The sequence below is a fragment of the Mobula birostris genome, chromosome 19, assembly GCF_030028105.1.
Source record: "Mobula birostris isolate sMobBir1 chromosome 19, sMobBir1.hap1, whole genome shotgun sequence".
NCBI classification, from domain to species: Eukaryota; Metazoa; Chordata; class Chondrichthyes; order Myliobatiformes; family Myliobatidae; genus Mobula; species Mobula birostris.
The window spans coordinates 15,318,618-15,341,984 of NC_092388.1; the positions used below are offsets into that span (position 1 = coordinate 15,318,618).

At 39.5% G+C, this 23,367-nt stretch overlaps 1 protein-coding gene across 1 annotated transcript in view; it reads right to left on the bottom strand.

Moving 5' to 3' along the window:
* The window catches only part of ice1 (KIAA0947-like (H. sapiens)), a 49,821-nt gene that overhangs the window by 23,001 nt on the left and 3,453 nt on the right, over nucleotides 1-23,367 (bottom strand). Inside the window, exons 2-13 of the mRNA XM_072283272.1 lie at nucleotides 19,082-19,140; nucleotides 18,277-18,312; nucleotides 14,785-14,802; nucleotides 14,039-14,150; nucleotides 13,676-13,752; nucleotides 13,529-13,566; nucleotides 12,613-12,695; nucleotides 10,714-10,750; nucleotides 10,573-10,629; nucleotides 9,256-9,348; nucleotides 8,709-9,109; nucleotides 885-5,765 (exon numbers count right to left, since the gene is read on the bottom strand). Of these exons, the coding sequence (XP_072139373.1) occupies nucleotides 885-5,765; nucleotides 8,709-9,109; nucleotides 9,256-9,348; nucleotides 10,573-10,629; nucleotides 10,714-10,750; nucleotides 12,613-12,695; nucleotides 13,529-13,566; nucleotides 13,676-13,752; nucleotides 14,039-14,150; nucleotides 14,785-14,802; nucleotides 18,277-18,312; nucleotides 19,082-19,140 (5,892 nt within the window). The remainder of the gene's footprint in view (nucleotides 1-884; nucleotides 5,766-8,708; nucleotides 9,110-9,255; nucleotides 9,349-10,572; nucleotides 10,630-10,713; nucleotides 10,751-12,612; nucleotides 12,696-13,528; nucleotides 13,567-13,675; nucleotides 13,753-14,038; nucleotides 14,151-14,784; nucleotides 14,803-18,276; nucleotides 18,313-19,081; nucleotides 19,141-23,367) is intronic.

Sequence of the window (23,367 nt, forward strand, 5' to 3'; positions counted from 1 at the left end):
AAGGATATAGCACATGGAATGTAACATGGGAAGAATGCAAGGCCAGTCACATTAGTGTAAACAAAAAAGGGAGTACTTTTTTAAAAACAGCGATGGAAATTATTGGTGTTCAGTGGGACCTGGATGCCCAGAAAAAAAATCACCTACAGTGAATCCACAGGCAATTAAGGCAGCAAATGGAAAGTGTATTAGAAGAGGATTTGAATGCAAGAATAAAAACATCTTATTGCAAATAAACTGGGCCCTGGTAAAACAGCATCTGTTGTTCTGTGTACAAGTTTAATCTCCCTAGCTAAATGAGGATATACATGTAATAAAGAGTTCAAAGGTTCACGAGGATGATTCCTGGATATGGGAGGATTGTACAACGAGGAGAAATTAAATTAAATTAATCAGGTCTACAGTATACTCCGGTTTAGAACAATCAGAGAAGAATATACGAGATTCTTAGAAGGCTAGACAGAGGCCACTGCTTCACAATACGGGGTTGGTCATGCAGGACAGATGAGAAGAAATTTCTTCATAGGACAGTGAATTGTCAGAATTCTCTCTTAAAAGAGCTACAGAGACTCAAGTGCTGATTATATTCAGACTGAGGTCACATCTTTTTGGATATTAAAGGAACAATTGTACAGGAAAGTGATGCTGAGATTTAAAAGTAGTTAGTCATAATGGACCATTCCTGCTTCCATTTCTTATGTTATTATATTTTATGATTGCAGGGGGACTATTCCTGTTATGGAATTATTTCTTCAAGAGCTATTCTACATTTATTACACATCAGTCACTGCAATGAAACTAATTTGACAAAAAATAAGCCAATGCTCGAATGTGGGGAGGATCCTCTACAGCAGCAGTATAAATGGAAGTGCCCACAAGCTTACCTTGTTGCCATTTAGTTCACTAATCACTTCTTTCTCTTCATCACGAAGCACTGGGACCTGAGGAATCTTCCCAACAAACACGTGGCTGCGAACAACAGGGAGCAAGTCGAAGCAGGATTTAGTAATTTTATTTAAGGCACTGGCGACAGCCTCTTCACTCACTTCAACAGGTTCACCAGGCTGGGAGAGAAGTTCAGTTTTATCTGCTGATTTTGGCTCTACAACACTGTCACAAAGTTTCTCCGTTTGGTCAACAACATCTACCGCATCTGGAGTGATCAGATCAGCATTGTCCTCGTGTTGACTATTGTTTTCAGTTTTCAGTTTTTTAGCTCTGTTTGCTACATCATCTTCCGCACATCTTTTGGCAACCTTTTGGTCTTGTGTGGATCTATCCATGGTGTCCAAAGTGCCATCAACCAGCTTCTGCTGCTCCAAATCTTTTGCCGGCCCTTCTGATCTGGAATTGCTTCCTGCTTTTACAAATGCAGTTGGAGATGAGTTGATGGCTTTGAACCCCATGATTTGATTCACTGGCCCGGCTTGGCTCTCACCTTCTGCAGGGCCACCACGCATGCTGAGCTGAACATTACCACGGAGAATATTTAAAGTCCGTGCTCGTGCAGAAAGATTGGGATACATGGCATCCAGAATTTTTACGGAATTCTCCTGAGGTAAAGTTGCATTTGCCGATACTGACGTAGATGGAGGTAGCCTCCCAGGCACAGGAACAGCATGCTTGGGGGTTGTAGTGCAAAACTGTAATGGAGAAGACTGGATCCTTTCATTTCTTGCAAATTCTAAAGGTGATGGGGAATGCACCAGAGGAGACTTCCGTTGCAAATGATCCGATGGAGATGAATCCAACGCTACCTTTGAGGTCTCTTTTGAAGAAACCAAGTCATCTACAGGGGAACAGACAGAAGCCACACAGGATGTTGCAGCAGGAGAGGACTGAGCTCTTGTAGATCTCACGGTTCGCGGAGGAGTGGCGACTAGTGGCGGCAGCAAAGGTGGCAGAGGTTGCCCCATTTCTAACATCACTTCATGGATTTCTGCCATGCACAATCTTGCAGCGGATGCATCAGTATTCACAATCACAGAGAGATCGCCAGGATTCGAACCTCTGCTCTTTTTTCTTAAAGCGACACGCCTTTTGTAGGTGGTTTGTAGTTTTGACTTTTGTACATTGCCATCTTGCTGTACGTCTCCATCTACCAAAACACTTGGTATTTTCCTGTTACTTGAAGACATACAGGTTTGATCACTTACTGAAGTTCCAAGCGACTTTGAATTCACCGAGCTATCACTTGTACTTTCAAGTAATACCTCTTTCCCATGCATTGACTCTGATCCAATAGGCATCTGATCACCTGAAGCTGCATCAGGAAGGGAAGAAGCACTCTTTGACTTTGGGATTTTACCTTTACCTTTTGGGATTTTACCTTTATCTTCTCCATTAGAGCCCACCTGAGAAAGTGTTTTCGAAGTAGCTGGCCAATTATTCCTAGCAAAGAGCACAACATGCGACCCATTACATATTAACTCTGTTTGCGTTGAATTATCTACTTTTTGTATTGAAGGCAAGTAAATGGAGGGTTCTTTTAAGGTTGTGTTTGTAGAACTTCTAACTGCTTTCACACTTGCTGTGCAATTGGGTATTTGCTCTGCAATTCCAATATTGTTCATTTGGATGCCCAAGTGTTCTTTTGTACAAATGTTAGCATCCTGATAGGAACAGACTTCAGAGGAGCTTTCTGAGTTTTCCACATCTGCTGGGTCATTATGATTACAATTGTTTCCTGCAAAATGTTTACTTTCTACTTGTGTACAGCGTAACGAGTCATTGTTACGGCTTGATTCAGAACACGTCTCATTGTCACAAACTTCTTTTGCAGGGTTATCTAAATCTGATGTTTCACACTCTACTGACATTACATTACCAGAATTTCTTGCAGCTTCATAATTTACATTTGTATTACTGTGTTTATGAAGCACTGGAGTTTGACAGGAGCCTTGTTTAAGTGACTTATCGAAAGTGAGCCGTTTAGTTTTATGTTCATTGGAGTCAGGACGGATAGCTGTCGACTCTTGGACATTTGTAACGCTTTCATTATTGCAAACTGTTTTGTTAGCAGCTGGAATGCTTTCAGAATCAAAAGGTAAGTCCGAATAAGGAACAGTAGCATGGTTATTGACAGGGAAGCACTGCTGCCCAAATTCCATTTTGCGATTCTCAGTCTGAACTTCAGGCTCCAGGTTTTGACATTCTGTTGTGGCACTTTCAGCTGTCGTGCCCATACCATCCGACTTATGATGAACAACTTTCTGTGTTCTTTTAGTGGGTGCTGGAGTCTTTCTCTTCCATTGCTTTCTCTTCTTGATTTTCCGCATCGGTGTTGAGACTCCTGCCTCATGGGCCTGAAGGTCTTTGTTCACCTTACAAAGGTTTTTTCCCGTGTTTGAACGTTCCTCAGATTCTGAGGTATCAACAGCGCTGTTCTGCCCCAAATGCTGCCCTACAATATTCTGTGACATATTTGTTCCTGAGGATTCATCTGAGATGGGTTGAAAACTTGGGAAAGTCTGACCAGAAGATAAGTAATCCCCTAATAACTTTACAGATTGATTGTTTATCTCCTCCATTTCACTTCTCTCCACTTCCTTATTTTCCATTAACCTATCTTTCCATTTATCAAAAGGACTAGCACATTCGGCAACATGAACAGATTTGGTCTGTGTGGAACAGCTGTCCTTATTTTCATATTTGTCAGGCACTTCAGTGGAAGCGCATTCTGTGGAATTGTCCTGAGCAAGATCAGTTACAACAGAAGAGTCAGTCACAAGAAAAGATGTTACTTTTGCTTTGGTAATAATATCATCCCCTTTGATCATGGAGGTCGTTTGCAATTTTTCAGCACAAGACTGAATTGAATTCACCGTGCGTTGAGAAGGTGTAGATCTGACAGGTGTGACTTCCTCCATCTCCCCAGTAGAACTGCAGTCCTTTTTCTTGTCTAAAACATCCACTTGTGACATTGAAATATTAGACTCAACAAATGGAGGAGTCTCCTCTGCTTTGCTAGGAAAATCTTGACGCATTATTGCAGATGCTACTTTGCCTGGCTGAGAAGAGAATGACACTACAGCAGACGTGCATTCATCTTTTGGGCTTTCAGCATTTGAGCCCATTCTCATGTTCCCAATATGAACATCATGCTTTGAACTGTTTTGGGTGACATCAGCTACAAGAGGACCATCAGACTCAAGAGACGTCACCTCCACCGATCCGTTGAGTCTATCTTTTTCCTTTATTGTTACCCTTGATCGATTCTGTTGAATAAACTCTTGTTCTGAAGATACTGCAAGTCCACAATGAGAAGTAGAACCCAATACATCTCCAGCACAAACAGAGTCTTTGGATCCACCCTCAGCAACATCAGCAATGATAGAACTCTCAGTAGCATCAAGTACAGTATTTCCTTGCATTCTGTCATCTTGTTTCTTTACCACAGAGTCTTCAGTGGCATTAAGCAGGACAGAAGCCACCGATGATTTATTTTTTTCATTACCAGATATTAAGCTACGAGAATTGATCTTCTCTATTCCCTTATTCTCCACAGAAACACATTTCTTTGACTCATCCTGAGATGAATCAGTTTCTACAGGACACTCCAAATCTCCTGGTGGTGCTGCCTCCTCCATTTTCTCAAGCCTGCCTTGCTCTTTCACTCCAAATTCATGCTTCTCTTGACGGTATACGGAATCAGCAGAATTAGTTTTCTCCATCACTGACTCTGCAGAGGTGAACGTTTTGAAACTGCCTTGAGAAATACCAGTCTCCATGGAACAGCAACTCTCAGCACGTGGTGGCATTTCCATTATCTTCAGATTTTGCTCCCTTACTGGTGACTCTGCTTGAGAAAGCTCCACATCAGTTGATTGCAGTGAAATCTGTGTACTTTCAGCACACTGTTTGCCTTTGCGATGAACTTCTTCCAACTCCATATCCTCCTTAGGAATGCATTGGTCCTCAGTAGCATCATTTACCACAGTGTTACTAAGCTCTGGAAGCAAACTTACTTCTTCTACTGTGCTATTACTTGTATGTCCTTTTGCCACATCAACTGATTTTGGGTCCTGCCCATTAGAGACCAGCACAGGAGCTACTGTACATTCATTTCGACTGTCACATGTAGAAAGTTTATAATGAATTTCTTCCACTTCCATTTCTTCTGAAGTTGGACCTAGCTGTCCACAAGAACTGGTTTCTTGTAAAAGATTCTCCGTGTCCCCTTGGTTAATACCTGTTTGCATTCCATTTTCAGTATTGCTGTTTACCTTTGGCCTTTCAAGTCTGGGTTCCATTATTTTAAGGCTCAGTAGAGCGGAAACTGCAGTGTATCTGGAGGCATCAAACCCCTTAAGATAACTGTGCTCAGCAGACATGAAATCCTCTTCAAAGAAACTGCTGGGTATAGGAAGAACATCAGCACTCTGTATTTCTGGGGATTTGGTCATTTCAGTGTTCACTCTCGTTTCCTCTAGTATTGATTGTGCTTCAGTGTTGTCCTCATTTCTACAGTGAGCACCCCCAGCAATTAAACTAGGATACGATACCTCACCCCCGGTCTCAGTTTCAGCCACACTTTGCACATTCACGTTAACACTTCCTGTCTGAGTACAATCTGTTTTCTCAGTTTCAGTTGTACTTTCAGAGAAGCCAACTTCTGTGGTAGATGACTGATCTGTTACCATGGTCTTGGTGCACATAGAACTATCAGGCTGATCAGTCTCAGAAAACCTTTCACTGCAGTTTTGTTGCGGGAGATCACCACCTTCAGCATCACTTGAATCCGTCAGATCTCCAAACATGCTTTGCTGCAAAAGAATGAAAAACAATTAGTTGACATTTAAGTTGTTTTTACTACAGCATCACATTATCCCAAGCACAAGAGATGCAGATGAAGATGCTGGAAATCCACAGCAACACAAGGGAGGAACTCAGTAAGGTTAGGCAGCTTCTATAAAAGGGAATAAAGTGCCGACGTTTCAGGCCAACACCCTTCATCAGGACTTGTGTGCATATCACATTATCCTCTTCACAATTAGCTAGGTGTTACAACTACAGGATGAAAAACAGAAAATGCTGGGAGTGCTCAGAGAACCAGGTAGCCTGTGAATCACAATCTGGAGGTCATCTGATACAGAATATTAACTTTGCTGTTCTGCCCACATATGATGTTTGTCTTCAGCATTTTTTGTTTTAGATTTCTTGCATCTACAGTTTTTATGATATTCAATTTTGCTACCAGATATTACAGCAGCTAAGACTCAAAGACAAGTCCCAGTCTTCAGGCAATGCTGAATTCTAACAAGCATTGAAGCATAGTGGGGACACAACAATTTGCATCTTGTCTCAGGGTTGCAACTGGTAGAAAGAAATTCCAAGAATTCAGACTGCTGTGAATGTGGAAGTATGCATTTAGTGAAAAAGGAGTAACATTTGTGCCTGATAATTTTGTGATTGAATAGCCAGTGAACATTGACACAAAAATGTTAATTATTGGAGCCAGTAGTTTGGAGTTGCTCACTGACCTTGATCACTATCTCAGTAGAGGGTTAGCAAGTTTCAGACCATGGTAGATAGTGGGGAGAATGGGCAGGTACATCAAGTTTCCCCCACCCTTTAAGTACTCCATGTAACAATTTTGTAAATGTATCACTGCACATCAATTATAAATTGCTGTAACTGTTACTTAGGCATTTTAAATGGCAGACCATCCGCTGACAGCATTTATTCTTTTTCCACAATGTTTTACACTTGAACAAGATGTTACATTTTCCTTACTCTCTCTCACCAACTTCACTCCATCTCATCTTGGATGTAGAGATTCTACTGTGGAAAATTCCACCCATTAACACCGATTATACTGAGTCAATTAACTTTTCCAAAGCAGATTTACAAATTTGGTTAGTTTTGTTTTGAACTGAATTATGCATCAGTGTCAAAGCCTACCCTTGTCCCTAGGTTACAAGATGCTATTCTTGCCTTCCTCTATCTTCTCCTTCTTCTCATCTAGGACAACGAGATTCCAAAGTGTAGAGAAAAGCATATTTGGAAAACTATTGTTCACATGGTTTTCGTTTATTGCACTGCTAAAGCAGATTACAATAAAGCTAACTATATTCAACTTTACTATGACCTTCTAACCTACTATTTACCAGCAAAATAACAACCCCTGACTGCTAAACTACAGGATATTACCCAACTTGCTGACATGACCCTATCAAAGCCCGTGGAAAGGAAACTTCCAACTTAATCTACCGCATTTTTCATTGTGGTAGGATAATCCAGCGGTCTCCAACCACCGGGCCGCAAAGCATGTGCTACCGGGCTGCGAGGAAACGATATGATTTGGCGATATGAGTCAGCTGCACTTTTCCTCATTCCCTGTCACGGCCACTGTTGGAACTTGAACGCACGCGAGGTCATGACCCGCGCGTCATCCATGTCAGCGCGGGAAGGAGATTAACTCCTCGAGCTTGCAAATGACGGTGGGCTGAAAAGTATGTTTGACATAACATCTCTGCCGGCATTCTGGATCAAAGTCAAGGCTAAATATCCTGAGATAGCCACGAAAGCACTGAAAACGTTGCTTCCATTTCCAACATAGCTCTGCAATGAGTGCAACGAAAACCAGATTGCGGAATAGACTGGACATAAGGAACCTCCTTCGAGTATCGATGTCTCTCGTCACCCTTCGATAGGACCGTGTTGTTGCAGGGAAACAAGCCCAGGGCTCCCACCGATTTAGCGATATTGGTGTGTTGCAATGATTTTATATGTTCATATGGGGAAAATATGTGCTGTGTGTTTAATATCCAAACGTTACCTAAAATGTTATGATGCTATTGACTTATAGGTGATTTATATAACCATATAACAATTAAAGCACGGAAACAGGCCATCTCTACCCTTCTAGTCCGTGCCAAAAAGTTACTCTCACCTAGTCCCACCGACCTGCACTCAGCCCATAACCCTCCAATCCTTTCCTATCCATATATCCATCCAATTTTTCTTTAAATGATAATATCGAACCTGCCTCTACCACTTCTACTGGAAGTTCGTTCAACACTTACTTCAAACTCACCTGTCCTCCCCTGATAATTGACATAACTATATTCATGCGAGGAAAATATCCGCTGTGTGTTTAATATTAAATTCGTTAGATAAACCCTTTTAGAAACGAAATTGAGTGTATTAGCCACTTATCACCTATATTCCAGTCGTGATTAACAGTCCCCCTCCCCCCGAACAGAATCACCAAAAATGATTTGTAGGAAATAAATCGGCACGTACACACATGTGCACTGGTGCCCGCGCAAGGCTTCATGGTCATTGTAGTCTTTTCGGGGTAAACACAACGTATTTGACTGCTACTCTTGTCCGTTGGCAATCCTACCACCCCGGGGTCGGCCAGTCCACAAGAATATTGTCAGTAATTAACAGGTCTGCGTTGGAAAAAAGGTTGGGGACCCTTGGGATAATCCACTCATACTCAGAGCTACCTCAACATTTTCACCTTACCTTTACAAAGAACAAACTGGACTGCTATTTTCTATGGTACTGCACAGCCCTGGTTAAATGGCTTGAGGATCAATAACAATAACATCACTGCAATCTTTAGTGTATGACATTATAAAATCAGTGCACCCCAATGATCTGAAAAAATACTGTATATAGGTAATGGCTGCTGAAATTTGTTTGCAAAATGTATAAATTTATACTTTAATAACTAGCAACATTTTGATTACACTTGCCTTTCTGGGTGAAAGTGAAGATGAATAGGGCAGTGGAGAGAGTTGAGGTGGAAGGGGTTGAGCCCAGTAAAGTATTTCTTGCAGTTGTTGGCTTAAAGCGTCTTGCTCATCATCTCCATCTTCACTATCACTACTTGATGCATTTGGACTGTCATCAGGATCCTGATGTTTAGTCACTGCTGCACTCTCATCATCATAGAAGGCACTCTCTCCATTGGCTTTCAGTCCTTCATCAATCAGACTCTCGTCCAGCTCACTCTGATCATTGTTTTCTTGGTCACACTTTGACTGATGCAATGATGAGGATGGTGGCGACTCCTTCTCCACTGGACTGTTATGGCGTTGGTTAATTATATTTCTCCTGGGCGTCTTGCATTTCTTCTGTGAATTTGTTTTCTTTTCTATAAATGCATAGAAGACAACGTTTGAAATGTTAACTTAAAAAATTGCTTCTAACTCTCACTCAGATTCAAACGATGAATGTGTGGAATGCTTATGCAATATCCACTAACTGAAAGGATTAAACAATTCAAAACTTGCAGAGTACCTGGGCTGTCGGTGCTTCCCTTGCTCTGCTTTTCCTGGATACCAGACTTTTCAATGCACGTCCATATTTCTTCAAGTAATAACTTCACTTTATCTGTCAATACAAGACAGGGTAAACATGTCTTTCTGCTATTTAAAACTTTGCTAATCAAGCTTTACAGAATGGCAAGATCATTATCTAACAGCCATCTGCAAATACGCAGAGAAATTTTCTAAATTCATATTTCCAATGTGGATACTTGTTCATCAAGAGCATACATTAAAAGTTCAGGCATGTTGACCCTGCCAGCTTCCCCTTTCGAAATCCATTAGTGCATACCTGAATTTCTAACATGCTCTTGCAAAGTGAATATTGAGCACATCTACAAGGAGTGCTGTCACAGGAAAACAGCATCCATCAAGGACCCCCATCATCCAAGTCATGCCCTCTTCTTGGTGCTACAATCAGGAAGGTGGTACAGCAGCCTCAGGACCCACACCACCAGGCCCAAGAACAGTTATTACTCCTCAAACGTCAGGCTCTTGAACCAAAAGGGGACAACTTCACTTGCCCCATCACTAAACTGTTCCCATAACTCATGGACTCACTTTCAAGGACTCCTCATCTCATGTACTTGATATTTATTGCTTTTTTTTAATGACTTTTTTACTCCTTTATTTTTGTATTCGCAGTTTGTTGTCTTTGTACATTGGTTGTTTATCAGTCCTGTCAGGTGTGGTCTTTCATTGATTCTATTGTGTTTCTTGTTTCTACTACGAATGTCCACAAGAAAATGAATTTTAGGGGTTGTACATGGTGATAATGTATTTTGAGAATAAATTTACTTTGAACTTTGAGGGAAAAAACAGGAAATTAGCATGTCATTAGAAATTTTAGTCTTTTTTAAACAAAAAACTTGGCTTGCTTAGTGAAGATCCTGCACAAATAAAGGATGTGTATATTTGAAACAACTAGTTCAATCTCCGTGGAAGTCTTATAAACAGTTTATGAATTGCTCTATTTAGGGAAAATCTAAAAAAAACCTGATTATTCTCCACTAAATCATACACATCTTAACACCGCAATGAAATATTTTAAAGTTTGCTTCTACTGAAGTTTTCCCAATAAACTTGCATACATCTTAATATTTATGTGTGAAATTGTTTCATATTGGCTATTTTCAGCCAAAATAGCCTATTAAATCAAATAAAGCAAAGATGTGAAGTTTTTTCCATACTGATAGTACATGTAATACATTGAACATGATCAAAATCAATTTAAAATTAGAAAAATTGTATGCATATTAGAGAAACGTAACTTGAATGCTAGATTACTTACTTTTGTCTATTCTTGGTACATCACATGCAGCTTTCTTTTTCTCTGTACCTTTTAAAACTGCAAAATATATTATGCTTTAAGATGATACGCTTAAACACTCAATTAATTAAATATATTTCAGAATGTACATTATGGTTTTACCTTTTACACCATTCTTCTGCTGAGTCAGCAGTTTCTCCTGTTGGTTTTGAAAAACAGCATTACCATTCTCAAAATTATGTACAGGTTCCTCACAACAAAGCAATACCTGTAAAAATTTCTCTTAAAGGGGTATAAATCTGGAGGAAAAAGGTGGCATCCTATCATTCTTTTATGTATCATTTTCCAGTTGTTACCAGAGAAATTTAATCACACACAGCTTGACGTTGGGATCTTGTGTTTTTGCAGTTGTGTTAATAAAATAGTCAGATTACCAAACTGTTGAGCATGCAGGAATAACAGAGCTTTATTGCAGCTCAGTCACCCAAATACCTTCAACTAGTTCAGAATGCTGTGACTGTTATCACATCTCAGGTATCACAACCCTTCCCTGTGATTGACTTTTACCGTTAACCTTTCTGCGCAAGGCTATTTGGATTGCTTTCCTTCTGGGTAATTCTTTAAGCAGTTCATCAGGCTGTTCTCTCCATGGCCATTAGATTGTAGACTCTGTGGCAGGTCTCATTTTTACACTTGCTCGATATACATTTCTACCCAGGGCAGTACAATTGAGGCAGCAGTTTAAGTGCCAACAATCCAGGTCTGAGATGTGCTTCATTGCCAATCACTTATTCCTGACATATACATTTATCCACTAACACTCTCACACAGGAGAGTTCCAGAAGCACATTGTGATGAGGAGATCACTATTCTGCGACAGGATGGTTGGGAAAGTGTGCAAAAACTTGGCCATTGAAATTCAACATGGGAGAGTTTGACATTAGGCACTTTGGTAAGAGGAAATGAAAAGAAACTATCTTAACGGGGTGAGACTGTAAATGAGTTATGTACATGTTTTTGTGCATCACAAAAAGCAGGCAGAGGCAGCAAGCAGTTAAGCCAGAAAATTTGCCTTTAACACAAGGGCGCTTCAGTTTAGAAATAGATAAATATTGTCACAATCACAAAAGGTGGAGCAGTGTGTATGGTTAAGAAAGGAAATGGTGGCACTGGAGGCAGTCAGAAAAGGAGATTCACCAGGCTAATTCCTGGGATAAAAGGTCATCCCTAAGAGACGAAGGAAGTTAGATCCATATTCTTTCGAATAAGTAGTGACCTAATAGGAAGTTCCTAATGGGGCATGAGGGGGTAGAAATTAAGATGCTTCCACTGATGGAAGAGACCCATCAGAAGGTGCAAAGTACAAGGAGGGGGGTGGGTGAGATAACTTAAAAATGAGTCGTATAGAAATTTCTTCTTGCAGAAGGTGGTGAACTTCTGGGATTGTCACTACTCCTCATTCAAAAGGTTGTGGAGGCAAGATCATTGAAGGTATTTAACATAGGGCTAGAGAAGTAATTGAAAGATCAGGGAATTTAGGACAACGTGGACCGTCACAGACAAGTTGAGACCTGGGGCAGATTGGACATCATTGTATTGAATGGCAAGACAAGCTTGAATGACAATAAACCTACTCCTGCTCTTTTTTTTTTGTGCTGAGAAACCAAATAAAGAAACCAGTCTGCTATGATATCAATGAACAGCCTCATAATTGGAAGCGTTGGTGGAGGGATCAGGGGTATGGATCTAAGCTCAGCAGCTCAGAACCTTTTCATTAGAAGAAAGAAAAGTTTCAGTGAAACTAGTCTCTAGAAAATTGTTTCTGAAATTAATCCTTCTAGGCTAATACTTCACGTTATTTTCCTTTCCATATCTAAGTTAAAAAAAAACAGAAGTCAATTGTTTGAGAAAACCATTATTCACAAGTAATTTTTTTTTACAATTGAAGCTCATGTGGGATTCCACATGCAAGGTCCAATTTTATAAATAGTTTCTAAAGCTGTTTTAGCAGCTTGGAGGATGTATTATTATAGATACAGTTTGCTGATTTTTTTTTTTTACCTGAGTTTTCTTTAAATTTTTTTCCAATGCTGTCTTTTCTTTTTTCAGTTGCTTTATTTCTCCATTTTGTTTACTCGTCGTTTCTTTATTAGAATGGGGGAAAAAACAAATCAGGAAATTGTTGAAATGAGTTTACATGGCAATCAGACAATTTAGAGCTTATTCACAATTGCGATGAGTTGCATGCACTCCACTTTTGATACAAGATTATTCCATTTTAATTGGATGAAAATGCAGTATTTTTTCATCATGATGGGAAACTCCACATCCTGGGGTCTCTGGGACCTGAGGGCACAACCTCAGAATACAAGGACATCCATTTAGAACTGAGATGAGAAGGAATGTCTTTAGCCAGAGGGTGAATCTGTAGCATTTATTTCCACAGACTGCTGTGGAAGTCAAGTCATCAGGTATACTTAAAGTGGAACTTAATAGGTTTTTGATTAATAAGGGTGTTAAAGTTTATGGGAAAAAGACAGGAGAATGGACTTGAGAGGGATAATAAATCACCCATGACAGAACGGGGGAGCTGATTTCATGGGCTGAAAGACCAAATTCTGCTCCTATGGAACTTATCTACGGGTTATATTATCTTGAAACCATTGAATATTTTTATGTGTAGTAATATTGTTTCTCAAGTTAACAATCACGTTCATTTGCTATAGGCAAACGGGACGAGGGAAAGAGATAGTTCATGATGCAGGAACTGCTTAAACTTAATAAATGTAGTGGAAAGCAATACTGTATATTGGAATTCCCTGTACATATTATTGGTTTTTGCAGAAGACAAGATGGACATTTGCCAAGGGAACAGAGTGCTGTGTGATACAGTTTTCAGTAACAAACTGATTGTTCAAGCATGCTAGAAAAAGATCGCCCTACAACATTTCTGACGGGAACTTCAGAAAACAATTACCTTCCAGCTTTTTTATCCGCATTTCCAATTTCTTGTTTCTGAAATACAAGGTAAAGATGAAAGCACAAAGATAAGAGAACTGAAACACATGAAAGTTCACAAACACTTAAATAAGAAAATCAATAAAGACAATATCTTGGCACTTACAAAGCATCGTTTTTTATCCGTTCTTGTTCCAATTTACTGAATTCTAAATGAGTCTGCTGGTACATCTTGATGGAACTCTATCGAGAAACAAATGAAGGCCAGGAAATGTATTAGATAGTGAGAAGCAGGGAAGGGTAGGTGGTAGTGTGTCAGTCTCTTTTTGTTAATACTCTAAGTTTTATCTCACAATGTGTACTTTTATTATAAATTGAAATCTTAGTGTTCATTTGGCCCATTATCCTAAAAACATACCAATCTCAGAGTAAAAAATTAACCCAAATTATCAAACATATCAGATTTAATTAGATTAATCAATCTAAACCAATAGAGTAACCATGTGCTTCCAATATATATTCATGTTACCCTCTTTTCTTCCAGTTCCACCCTCAGAGCATCTAATTCTTCTTTGCACTTTTCCAGAGGTTCAAATTTCTGCAACGACTCATCTAGTTGATCTCGGAGTGTTTTCCGATCTCTGCAGCAGAGGAAAATAATTACGAAATAGCACAATGCAAAATGGGATGAAAACAAGAGTTATTTTTAAACAATGACTCCTAGTTCCAGATTCTCCACATGGAAATAAATTCTTTACATACAAGGCATATCTGGATCTTTTTCCAATCAAGTCTTCCCCCTTACTCTTTACAATGTCAGTGGATACAAGCTGAGTGAGTAAACGTTTTCTCTTTAGATAATCTACCAGAGTGTGTTTGAATCAGACGAAATGACCAGGAATAATAACAACCAAGGGAAAGAGAAAAAAACCTGCAGAGCTAAAAATCCTTAGCTCTGAAATAAATGGATAATACATCTTACTTATTTTTTATTTAGAGAATCAGTGTGGAACATTACCTTTCGGGCCCAACAAGCTGCGCTATCCAGCAATTGATTTAACCTTAGCCCAATCACAGGACAATTTTCAATGACCAATTAATCTACTAACCAGTATGTCTTTGGATTGTGGGAGGAGGCCCTCACACACATGAAACAAACTTTCTTACAGAGGATGCCAGAACTCAACTCTGAACTCCGATGCTCTGAGTTGTAATATCATCATGCTAAACACTATGCTAATCGAAAACAACAGAAACCAAATTGAAATGCCTTACCTTTCAGTTTTCTGGAGCTGTAATAATCTGTTAAGAAAATCTCGGAATAGAAACATAACCAGTGGATATTAAAACATCTATAATATATAGTGTACCCACATATACTTTTTTTTTAAAAGTTTTGGATATATGAGCAGCTGGGACATATCACAAGTCCTGGTTATGTGACCACTGATGCCAGGCAGACAATCTCTGAAGAGCTTTGATAATGGCTGGGGTCACAGATCTTGTAAAGACACTGCCCAGAAGGCAGCAATGGGAAACCATTTCTGCGGAAAAATTTGCCAAGAACAATCATGGTCATGAGACTATGATTACCTTGTCATATGGCCTGGCACATAATGGGAAGACAACCCTGCACCACACCTCACACTTCATCTTTTGTTAGTACTATGTATATACTGCGGTGTCTAAATAATTCATGATAAATCTTGAATAAACAATAAAGTCTAGTCAAAGTACAAAATGAATACTCCATTTTTTAAACCATCATTCCCAACAATTCACATTTGTTCACTGCACTGTTACACTGAATAAGAACATGATTATAAATAACATTGCAAATTTAACTTTAAAAAATTGCAGAGCATTAACATTGCAAATAAATCTTGACAATAATCTACTATGTAACAAATTTCCAGTGTCATTTGTTGTAATGCAAAGGGCAGACTTTTCTAGGAATGCTACATCAGATGAAACTGTTATTGGGTCCCCTGAATGTCATTCATTTAACAGTATTAGCCTGTGTCTCCCAAAAACCGACCTTATCCTAATTATCCCTTTCTTTTTGGAAATTAATATAAAATCTGCTTCCATCACTTTTTCTTAGATAAGTATTCCACATCCTTCTAAACAAAAAAATCAATCAAAGCTTGCTCTAAACTACATTTGAATGAATATCAGTATAAAGTTAGAAGTTATGTAAAAATAATACTTTATATAAAAGAATCACACACACAAAAGGAGCAGAAGTAGGCCATTCGGCCCATCGAGTCTGCTCCGCCGCTCCCCCATGAGCTAAACTATTCACCCATCTAGTTCCAATTTCCGGCTTTTTCGCCATATCCCTTGATACCCTGACTAATTAGATACCTCTCAATCTTCTCCTTAAACACTCGCAATGATCGGGTATGTGGCAACGAATTCCACAAATCCACGACCCTCTGGCTAAAAAAATTTCTCCTCATCTCTGTTTCAACTGGGTACCCTCTAATTCTAAGACTATGGCCTCTTGTCCTGGACTCACCCATCAAGGGAAACAACCTTTCCACATCTACTCTGTCCAACCCTTTCAACATACGAAATGTTTCTATGAGATCCCCTCTCGTTCTTCTATACTCTAATGAATACAGTCCAAGAGCCGACAAATGCTCCTCATATGTTAGCCCCTGCATTCCAGGAATCATCCTCGTAAATCTTCTCTGAACTCACTCCAACATCAGTACATCCTTTCTAAGATAGGGGGCCCAAAACTGCACACAGTATTCCAAATGAGGTCTCACTAATGCCCCATAGAGCCTCATCAACACCTCCTTACTCTTATACACTATTCCTCTTGAGATGAATGCCAACATAGCATTTGCTTTCCTTACCGCCGAGTCAAGGATTCAAGCATGAAAGGTCCCAGAAATATGACTAAGCAAATGATTAGAAGTAGCAAAGCAGATTACCAAATCCATAACACAGGCAAACAAGCGATTTCTAAATCAAGATTCAAAAATTGACGTTTGATTACTATTTTGAATACTGTTAAGATTGCATTCAACATCCTATTCTTAGCAAGAATTCGATTAGATTAGATTAGATTCAACTTTATTGTCATTGTGCCGAGTACAGATACAAAGCCAATGAAATGCATTTAGCATCCGACCAGAAATGCAAAGAATAGTGTTATTTAGTCATAGTCATATTTTATTGATCCCAAATATTTATTTATTCACAGTTACAAAATAACTGTGAATAAAAAAGTGCTACAGCACACAAATATAAAAGTACTGAGACAGTACAACATGGATGCAATACTGTTTAGCACTGTGATGAGAGGTTCACTGAAATAAAAAGAAATTAATGCAAGCTGTCAGGAAGACCAAAGAGGCTGGGGTTCTTTTCTTTAGAAAAGATGACAACTTAGAAGGAGAGAAGCTATTTCATGTGGCAAACTCCAAAATGTAAGGCCAGAAATGGAAAATCTAGTGGGCAACTCAGGAAAATCTTCATCACTGAATGCTGAGGTCATAGAACAAACTATCAAGGCAAATGGTACAGGTAAATATTCTAAGAAAAAGGTGGATGGATACATGAGAAAAGGACAGAATATATTGACAGAGCTAAATAAAATAATCAGCTTTGCACCAGGCACGCATGGATTTTGATACAACTTCCTTACACCCACATCCTCTGCTCTGCCCATTCCAATTCCTCTCCATGTTCTTGAAAGAAGTATGGGACAATTAAACAGTAAACTGTAAATTCAAGAAAGCATGCCCTCTTCTTATCAGGGAGGAGATACAGGAGGCTGAAGACACCCACTCAACGTTTCAGGAACAGTTCCTTCTCGTCTGCCATCAGATTAATGAACCCATGAACACTTCCTCACAATTTTTGCTTTCTTTTTGCACTGCTTATTTTTAAGGATACATTTCTTATTGTAATTTATAGTATATTATATATATTGCACTGTACTGCACTTCCGGTAAGATGGCGAAGTGTTCGGTTGCATTCGCTTCTTGGGGGCCAACCAAAGATACTTTTTTCTTCGTTAAACATGTTTTTTATGATTGCATATCAATACTGGACTCCAAGAACTTGGCGTACTGCAGGTCCACATCATCAGTGAGCTGCTCATTAATCGAATTAGCTGGCCAGTGTGTCAGAGGAGTTGCAGCACAGACATTGGAGTTGGCGCGCGAAGGCGGCGTGCAGGTGATCACAAGACCCTGTAGGATAATGATAATACAAGATACCGCAGGCCCCTTTCCCTTGTTTGGTGGTGTGACAGGCAGCGTGGGAGCTGCGCGGCCTCGGCTGTAGCGAGGACTATGCCCCAAGCTTGCCTGCTGCTACAATCTGGGAGAGGAGACGCTGGAGGCAGTACAGTGTGCTGTTCGTGCTCGGCTGGGGGCTGACCTTCCCCGGTGCTGCCCTCCAGTGTTCAATTGGTAGGATGACAGGTTGGACTGCCAGGAACTGTGCCATCAATTTGTGGGACATGTCACTCAGGGTCTTGGGTTATATAAGTGGGTTTTTTTTGGCTTGTTATTTTGAATGTTCTATGTATGTTTTGCATCTTGGCTCCAGAGGAACACTGTTTCGATCAACTATATCCAAGTACAGTTGAATGATAATTAAACTTGATTTGATTTACAAAACAGTAAGTTTCACAACATATCTCAGTAATAATAAACCTGATTCTGATCAGATGGAAAGAGGCAAGGAAGCTTTGACATTTCTTAAATTAAAGTTCAACACTATATCTGCATGGTACAAAGGATATCATCACATTTCTTCTGATATTCTGCGAGAACATGACTGGAAAAAGAAAATAAATATTTCATGTCAGATAAAATATTTCTGAGTTTTCTTTTCAACTTCATCCATATGCATTTGAGACAGCATTGTTTACAAACTGAAGTGCCTGAAAGTATTTCACACAACTATTAACTAAAGTTGGCCTAAAAAGATGTTCAAGGAAACTCTTAATTGAGGAAAGAGTGAAAGAGACAAGAACTTGTATAAGAAATTCTTGAAATTAGGACTATTGATGTTGAATGCACTCAAAAGTTAAATTATTTAAATTGAATTTGTAGCAGTTCAGAATTGGAGGAACCATGAATCCTCAGCAAATCAGGATCCTAGAGGATTTTACAGAGACAGTGTGCCATGTTATTGGAGGTCTTTAAAACTGATGTTATACGACTTATGATATTTTCAAGGAGAGTTTTGGATAAGCTCAAGTTTTCATAGAATGTAAGATAAAGGTGACCTATATGTGCCAAATGCACACCTCAAGTTTATAGGTAACAAAGGGAAGCATGTGGACCTCAGTGGAAGGATGTTAGGCAGCATGGTGGAGATGAAAGCATATAGTCTTAATAATGAAGCAGGTATGGTTTCAAATACATCTGTATTACAAATATATCAATGAGCAGCTGCTGGATAGGTACTGAAGATGATGGCTTTTGTCTCCTCAGATACAGAAGTGATTGAAATAGTGGGGTTTATGTTCAATAGTAGATAGTTTTTGATGTTAAATATCATTTCTTTACTTTTACAATGAGCTATGACTTAGCAGACTTACTCTGTGTCGATGATTTTCTGTTTCAGTGCAATAAATGCAGCTACATATTCATTTAAACTCTGAAAGAAAAACAAAAGCTGTAGATCAAAATGCAGAAAATACTGATTTTTTTTAAACTACTGGCAACGCTTTTGGATCAGTCATACTTGTTGAAGTCCAATTTTCTTAAAAACCTCTCTTTTCTAACTTACACCATTGATGATTTATAACAACCGATTCAGATAACATACATACTGCTTTTACAGATTAATCATAAAAATGTTTTACTATTTTCTAAAATAAAACAATAATTATGAAATGAGACATTATATTTTCTTATGACATAAGACATTCAGCCCATTGAACAGATGCTACATTTCAGACCATTCCCATCACTCCTATGTATTTCCTTAAAACTGAGGAAAATCTGTAATTTTTGCTGCAGAATTTACTTCTTAAACTGTTCCTACTGCTTATAATGTCTTAACATTATCAATATTTAAACATCAGAATACCTCGAAGCTCAACACTAAAATGCTCTTTACTCTCCATGAAAATTAACCGGGCCCCAGTTCACCAGGACCTTCCAGTAAATATTTTTCAGGGAATGCAGTTCTCTACATAATTTACCCCAGACTTACCAATGTTCAATATTTTGATACTGAAATGAAATGATGATTTAAAGAAATTCAGCAACTAAACAGTGTACATTGTAGAAACTTCAAATAAAATATTTCCTGTCTCTATTCATATTTCCCACAACTGAAGTATTGTATCACTAGAAGTAATAAATCTTTTGACCATCAAGCTTGTGGAGAAAGTACCTCAAATAACCAGGAACACATTTTTAATATACTTTGGCTGTTTAGGCAAATTAAATCATAGATTCACAGAGTGATACAGCACTGAAAAGGCCCTTTGGTCCAACTTTTCTATGCTGACGAAGACGTATTTACTCTAATCCCATTTACTCATGTTTGGCCCAAGTCCCCTTAAACCTATCCGATTTGGGTATTTGTCCAAATGTTTTCATTAAATATTGTAATAGTTCCTGTGTCTACCATCTCCTCTGGAAACTCATTCCATGTACCCCTTGCTATCTGTTTAAAACAGCTTGCTCCTCAGATCCCCGTTAAATTTTCCCTCCTCCCACCCTAAACCAATGTCCTCTAGATTCAAAAGGAAAAGGCTTTGACCATCTGTTCTATCCATGCCCCTCTTAATTTTATAAACCCCTAGAGCAGGAGTTCCCAACTTTTTTAAGCCATGGACCCCCACCATTAACCAAGGGGTCCGTGGACTCCAGGTAGGGAATTGCTACTAAATAGGATCAATCTTCAACCTCCTTCAAAGAAAACAGTCCCAGCCAATTCAATTGCTCCTTATAACTCAAGCCCTCCAGTCCAGGCAACATGCTGGCGAATCTTTTGTTGACCCTCTCTAGCTTAATCACATCTCTCCTATAGTGTGGCCACCAGAATGGCATACAATACTCCAAATGTGGTCTAACCACCAGTTTTAGGCAACTGTGACATATCATTCTAACTCTTACACCATGTAAGCACACCACATAGCTTTTACACCCTGTCTCTCTACCTGTGCTGCCACTATGTACGTGTGCCTCTCGGTCTCTGTTCAATGACACTCCTAAGTGTCTTAGTTTCACTCTGTACGTCCTGGCCTGGTTGAACTTTCTGAAATAGCCAAATGAGAAATGTTCTAAGTTCGCTCCTCTAACAGCCACATCTCAAATACCATTCTATACATGTTCTTCTGCCCTCTGAAGGAAGCTCTAAATCAATCATGAAATACTGGTTAGCTGCACTGATGTTACAGCTTTGCTACTGGGACAGAGCACTGATAACACTGTTGTAGTACAAATCTACAATGAGAACCTGCTTTCATTCTGGGATGGGTGACCTATTATTTATTAGAAGTGGGCTGTTAGGGTCTTAGCAATGACTGATTGAATTCAAAATGTGGGATTACTGATAGATATTTACTTGCTTTCAACTTAAAGATAGAAAAAGTGTTTAAATAAATTTTCCGCCTCCCCCTTCCCTCTTCTTCCATTTCGCACTCTAGCTCCCCTCTTGACTCTTCTCTTCTTACCTGCCTATCACTCCCCCCCTCCCCATTCCCTTTTTCCCATGGTCCACTTCCCTCTTCTATCAGATTCCTTCTTCCCTAGCCCTTTACCTTTTCCACCTATCACCTCCCAGCTTCTCACTTCATTCCTCTCCCCCACCCACCTGTCTTTACCCATCACCTTCCAGCTTTGACTCCTCCCCCTCCCCCCACCTTCTTATTATGGCTTCTACCCCCTTCCTTTCCAGTCCTGATGAAGGTCCAAAATGTCCGCTGTTTATTCCTTTCCAAAGATGCTACCTGACCTGCTGAGCTCCTTGAGCATTTTGTATGTGCCACTCATTAAAGTATTGAGTACAGGAGACAGCTTGTTTTGTTGCAGTTGTATAAGATGTTAGTGAGGTGTCACTTGGAGTAGTGTGTGCAGTTTTGGTCACCTTCCTACAGGAAAGATACGAACAAAGTTGAAAGAGTACAGAGAAAATTTACAAGGATGTTGCTGGGACCGGAGGACCCAAGTTAAAAGGAAAGGCTGAATAGGTTAGGACTTTATTCTTTGAAACATAGAAGATTGAGTGAAAAAAATCCGTGTTGAATATCTGTTATTTGTCAAGTAGGGAACCGTGCACAATCCTGATTTGATGGAGACAGACGTGAGTGCACAGCGGAACATCTGGGAAACTTCTGAACTGCCCGCTTTGCTACTGCTGCTACTGTGTGGTAACCGGAATCTCTGGAGCTGAAGGCCTCAAAATCCTTGGCTTTGCGTGTTTCAGCAGCTGGGGAGAGGTCGAAGGTGCTCGGCAGAGGATGGCGCTCAGGAGGCTGTATTGGAGAGGCTGGTCAGAAGCTCAGAGTTTTCGGACGGATGGACTCAGGGTTGGCTAGGATCGGCTGCTTCCAAGCTATCGGCAAGTTGACGGTGCCTGGAGGTTTATGGCAGGGAGTTTCTCCCTTTTTCCGCCTGCTATAGGGGACTCGGGACTTTGAGACTTTTTTTTACTGTGCCTATGGTCTGTTCTTTATCAAATTATGGTATTGCTTTGCACTGCTGTAACTATTATGTTATAATTAAGTGGTTCTGTCAGTGTTAGTCTTTGGTCTGCCTTGTTTTCTGTGATATCACCCCAGAGAAACATTGTATCATTTCTTAATGCATGTATGCATTTCTAAATGACAATAGAAGAGGACTGAGTGTTCTCATACTCTAAGTGTTAAGTGTTAATTTGGTAGACATATAGAAAATTATGAGGGGTATAAATAGGGTAAATGCAAGCAGGCTTTTTCCACTGAGGTTGGGTGGGACTATAAATATGGGGTCAAAGGTAAAAGGTGGAAGGTAAAATGTTTAAAGGGAACATGGGGGAAAACTTCTTCACTCAGAGGGTCGTGAGGTTGTGGAACGAGGTGCCAGTGCAAGTGGTGCATGCGAGCTTGATTTGAACGTTTAAGAGAAGTGGGTACAGGAGGGGTACGGCAGGCTAAGATTCGGGTACAGGTCGATGGGAGTAGGCAGTTTAAATGGTTTGGCACGGACTAGATGGGCTGAAGGGCCTGTTTCTGTGCTGTACTTTTCTGTGACTGACTACTCAAAGAATTTAAAAGCCTATTACTTAATGTAGAAGTTTAAAATGTTTCATATTATTGCAAAAATAACCTTGATATCACAAATCCATGCACAAATTGAAGAGTTAAAATGTTAACCCACCCCAGAGCTATAGACCTGCCTGTGGGTTTTCATGCTTTAATAGTTAAATTAGTTAATAAACCTGCCTTTCCTCAAAGGTTCAGGTTCTTTAATATTCATATGGAAGAATAACACAAACTAATACACAATTTAATGCTTTTGGGTAGATAGAAAACTGCATCTAATAAACAAAACGAAGGTGGAACTGCAGCTGAACGAGAACCTACACATTCAGTCTCTTCACTTCAACTTTAAGACACAAGTATCACAAAAGTCCTCTGCTATCTGTGCTTTACAAATAAGTACATACTGACATCAATCAGATGAAAATAGATTTGAGAGTTAGGCCAGCACCCTAATACCTAGTCCTTTGGCCCATTTTATTAAACACTTGAAAAGCCTCAGCTTTTCATGTTAAGCCAAGCCATAGAGAGATTAATGTTCTTTTTTTAGGAAATTGTATTACTTCTGCCAACAAAGAACTTTAGATCAATAATCCAATGCTCGACACGTCAGCAAGTGCAAAGAATTG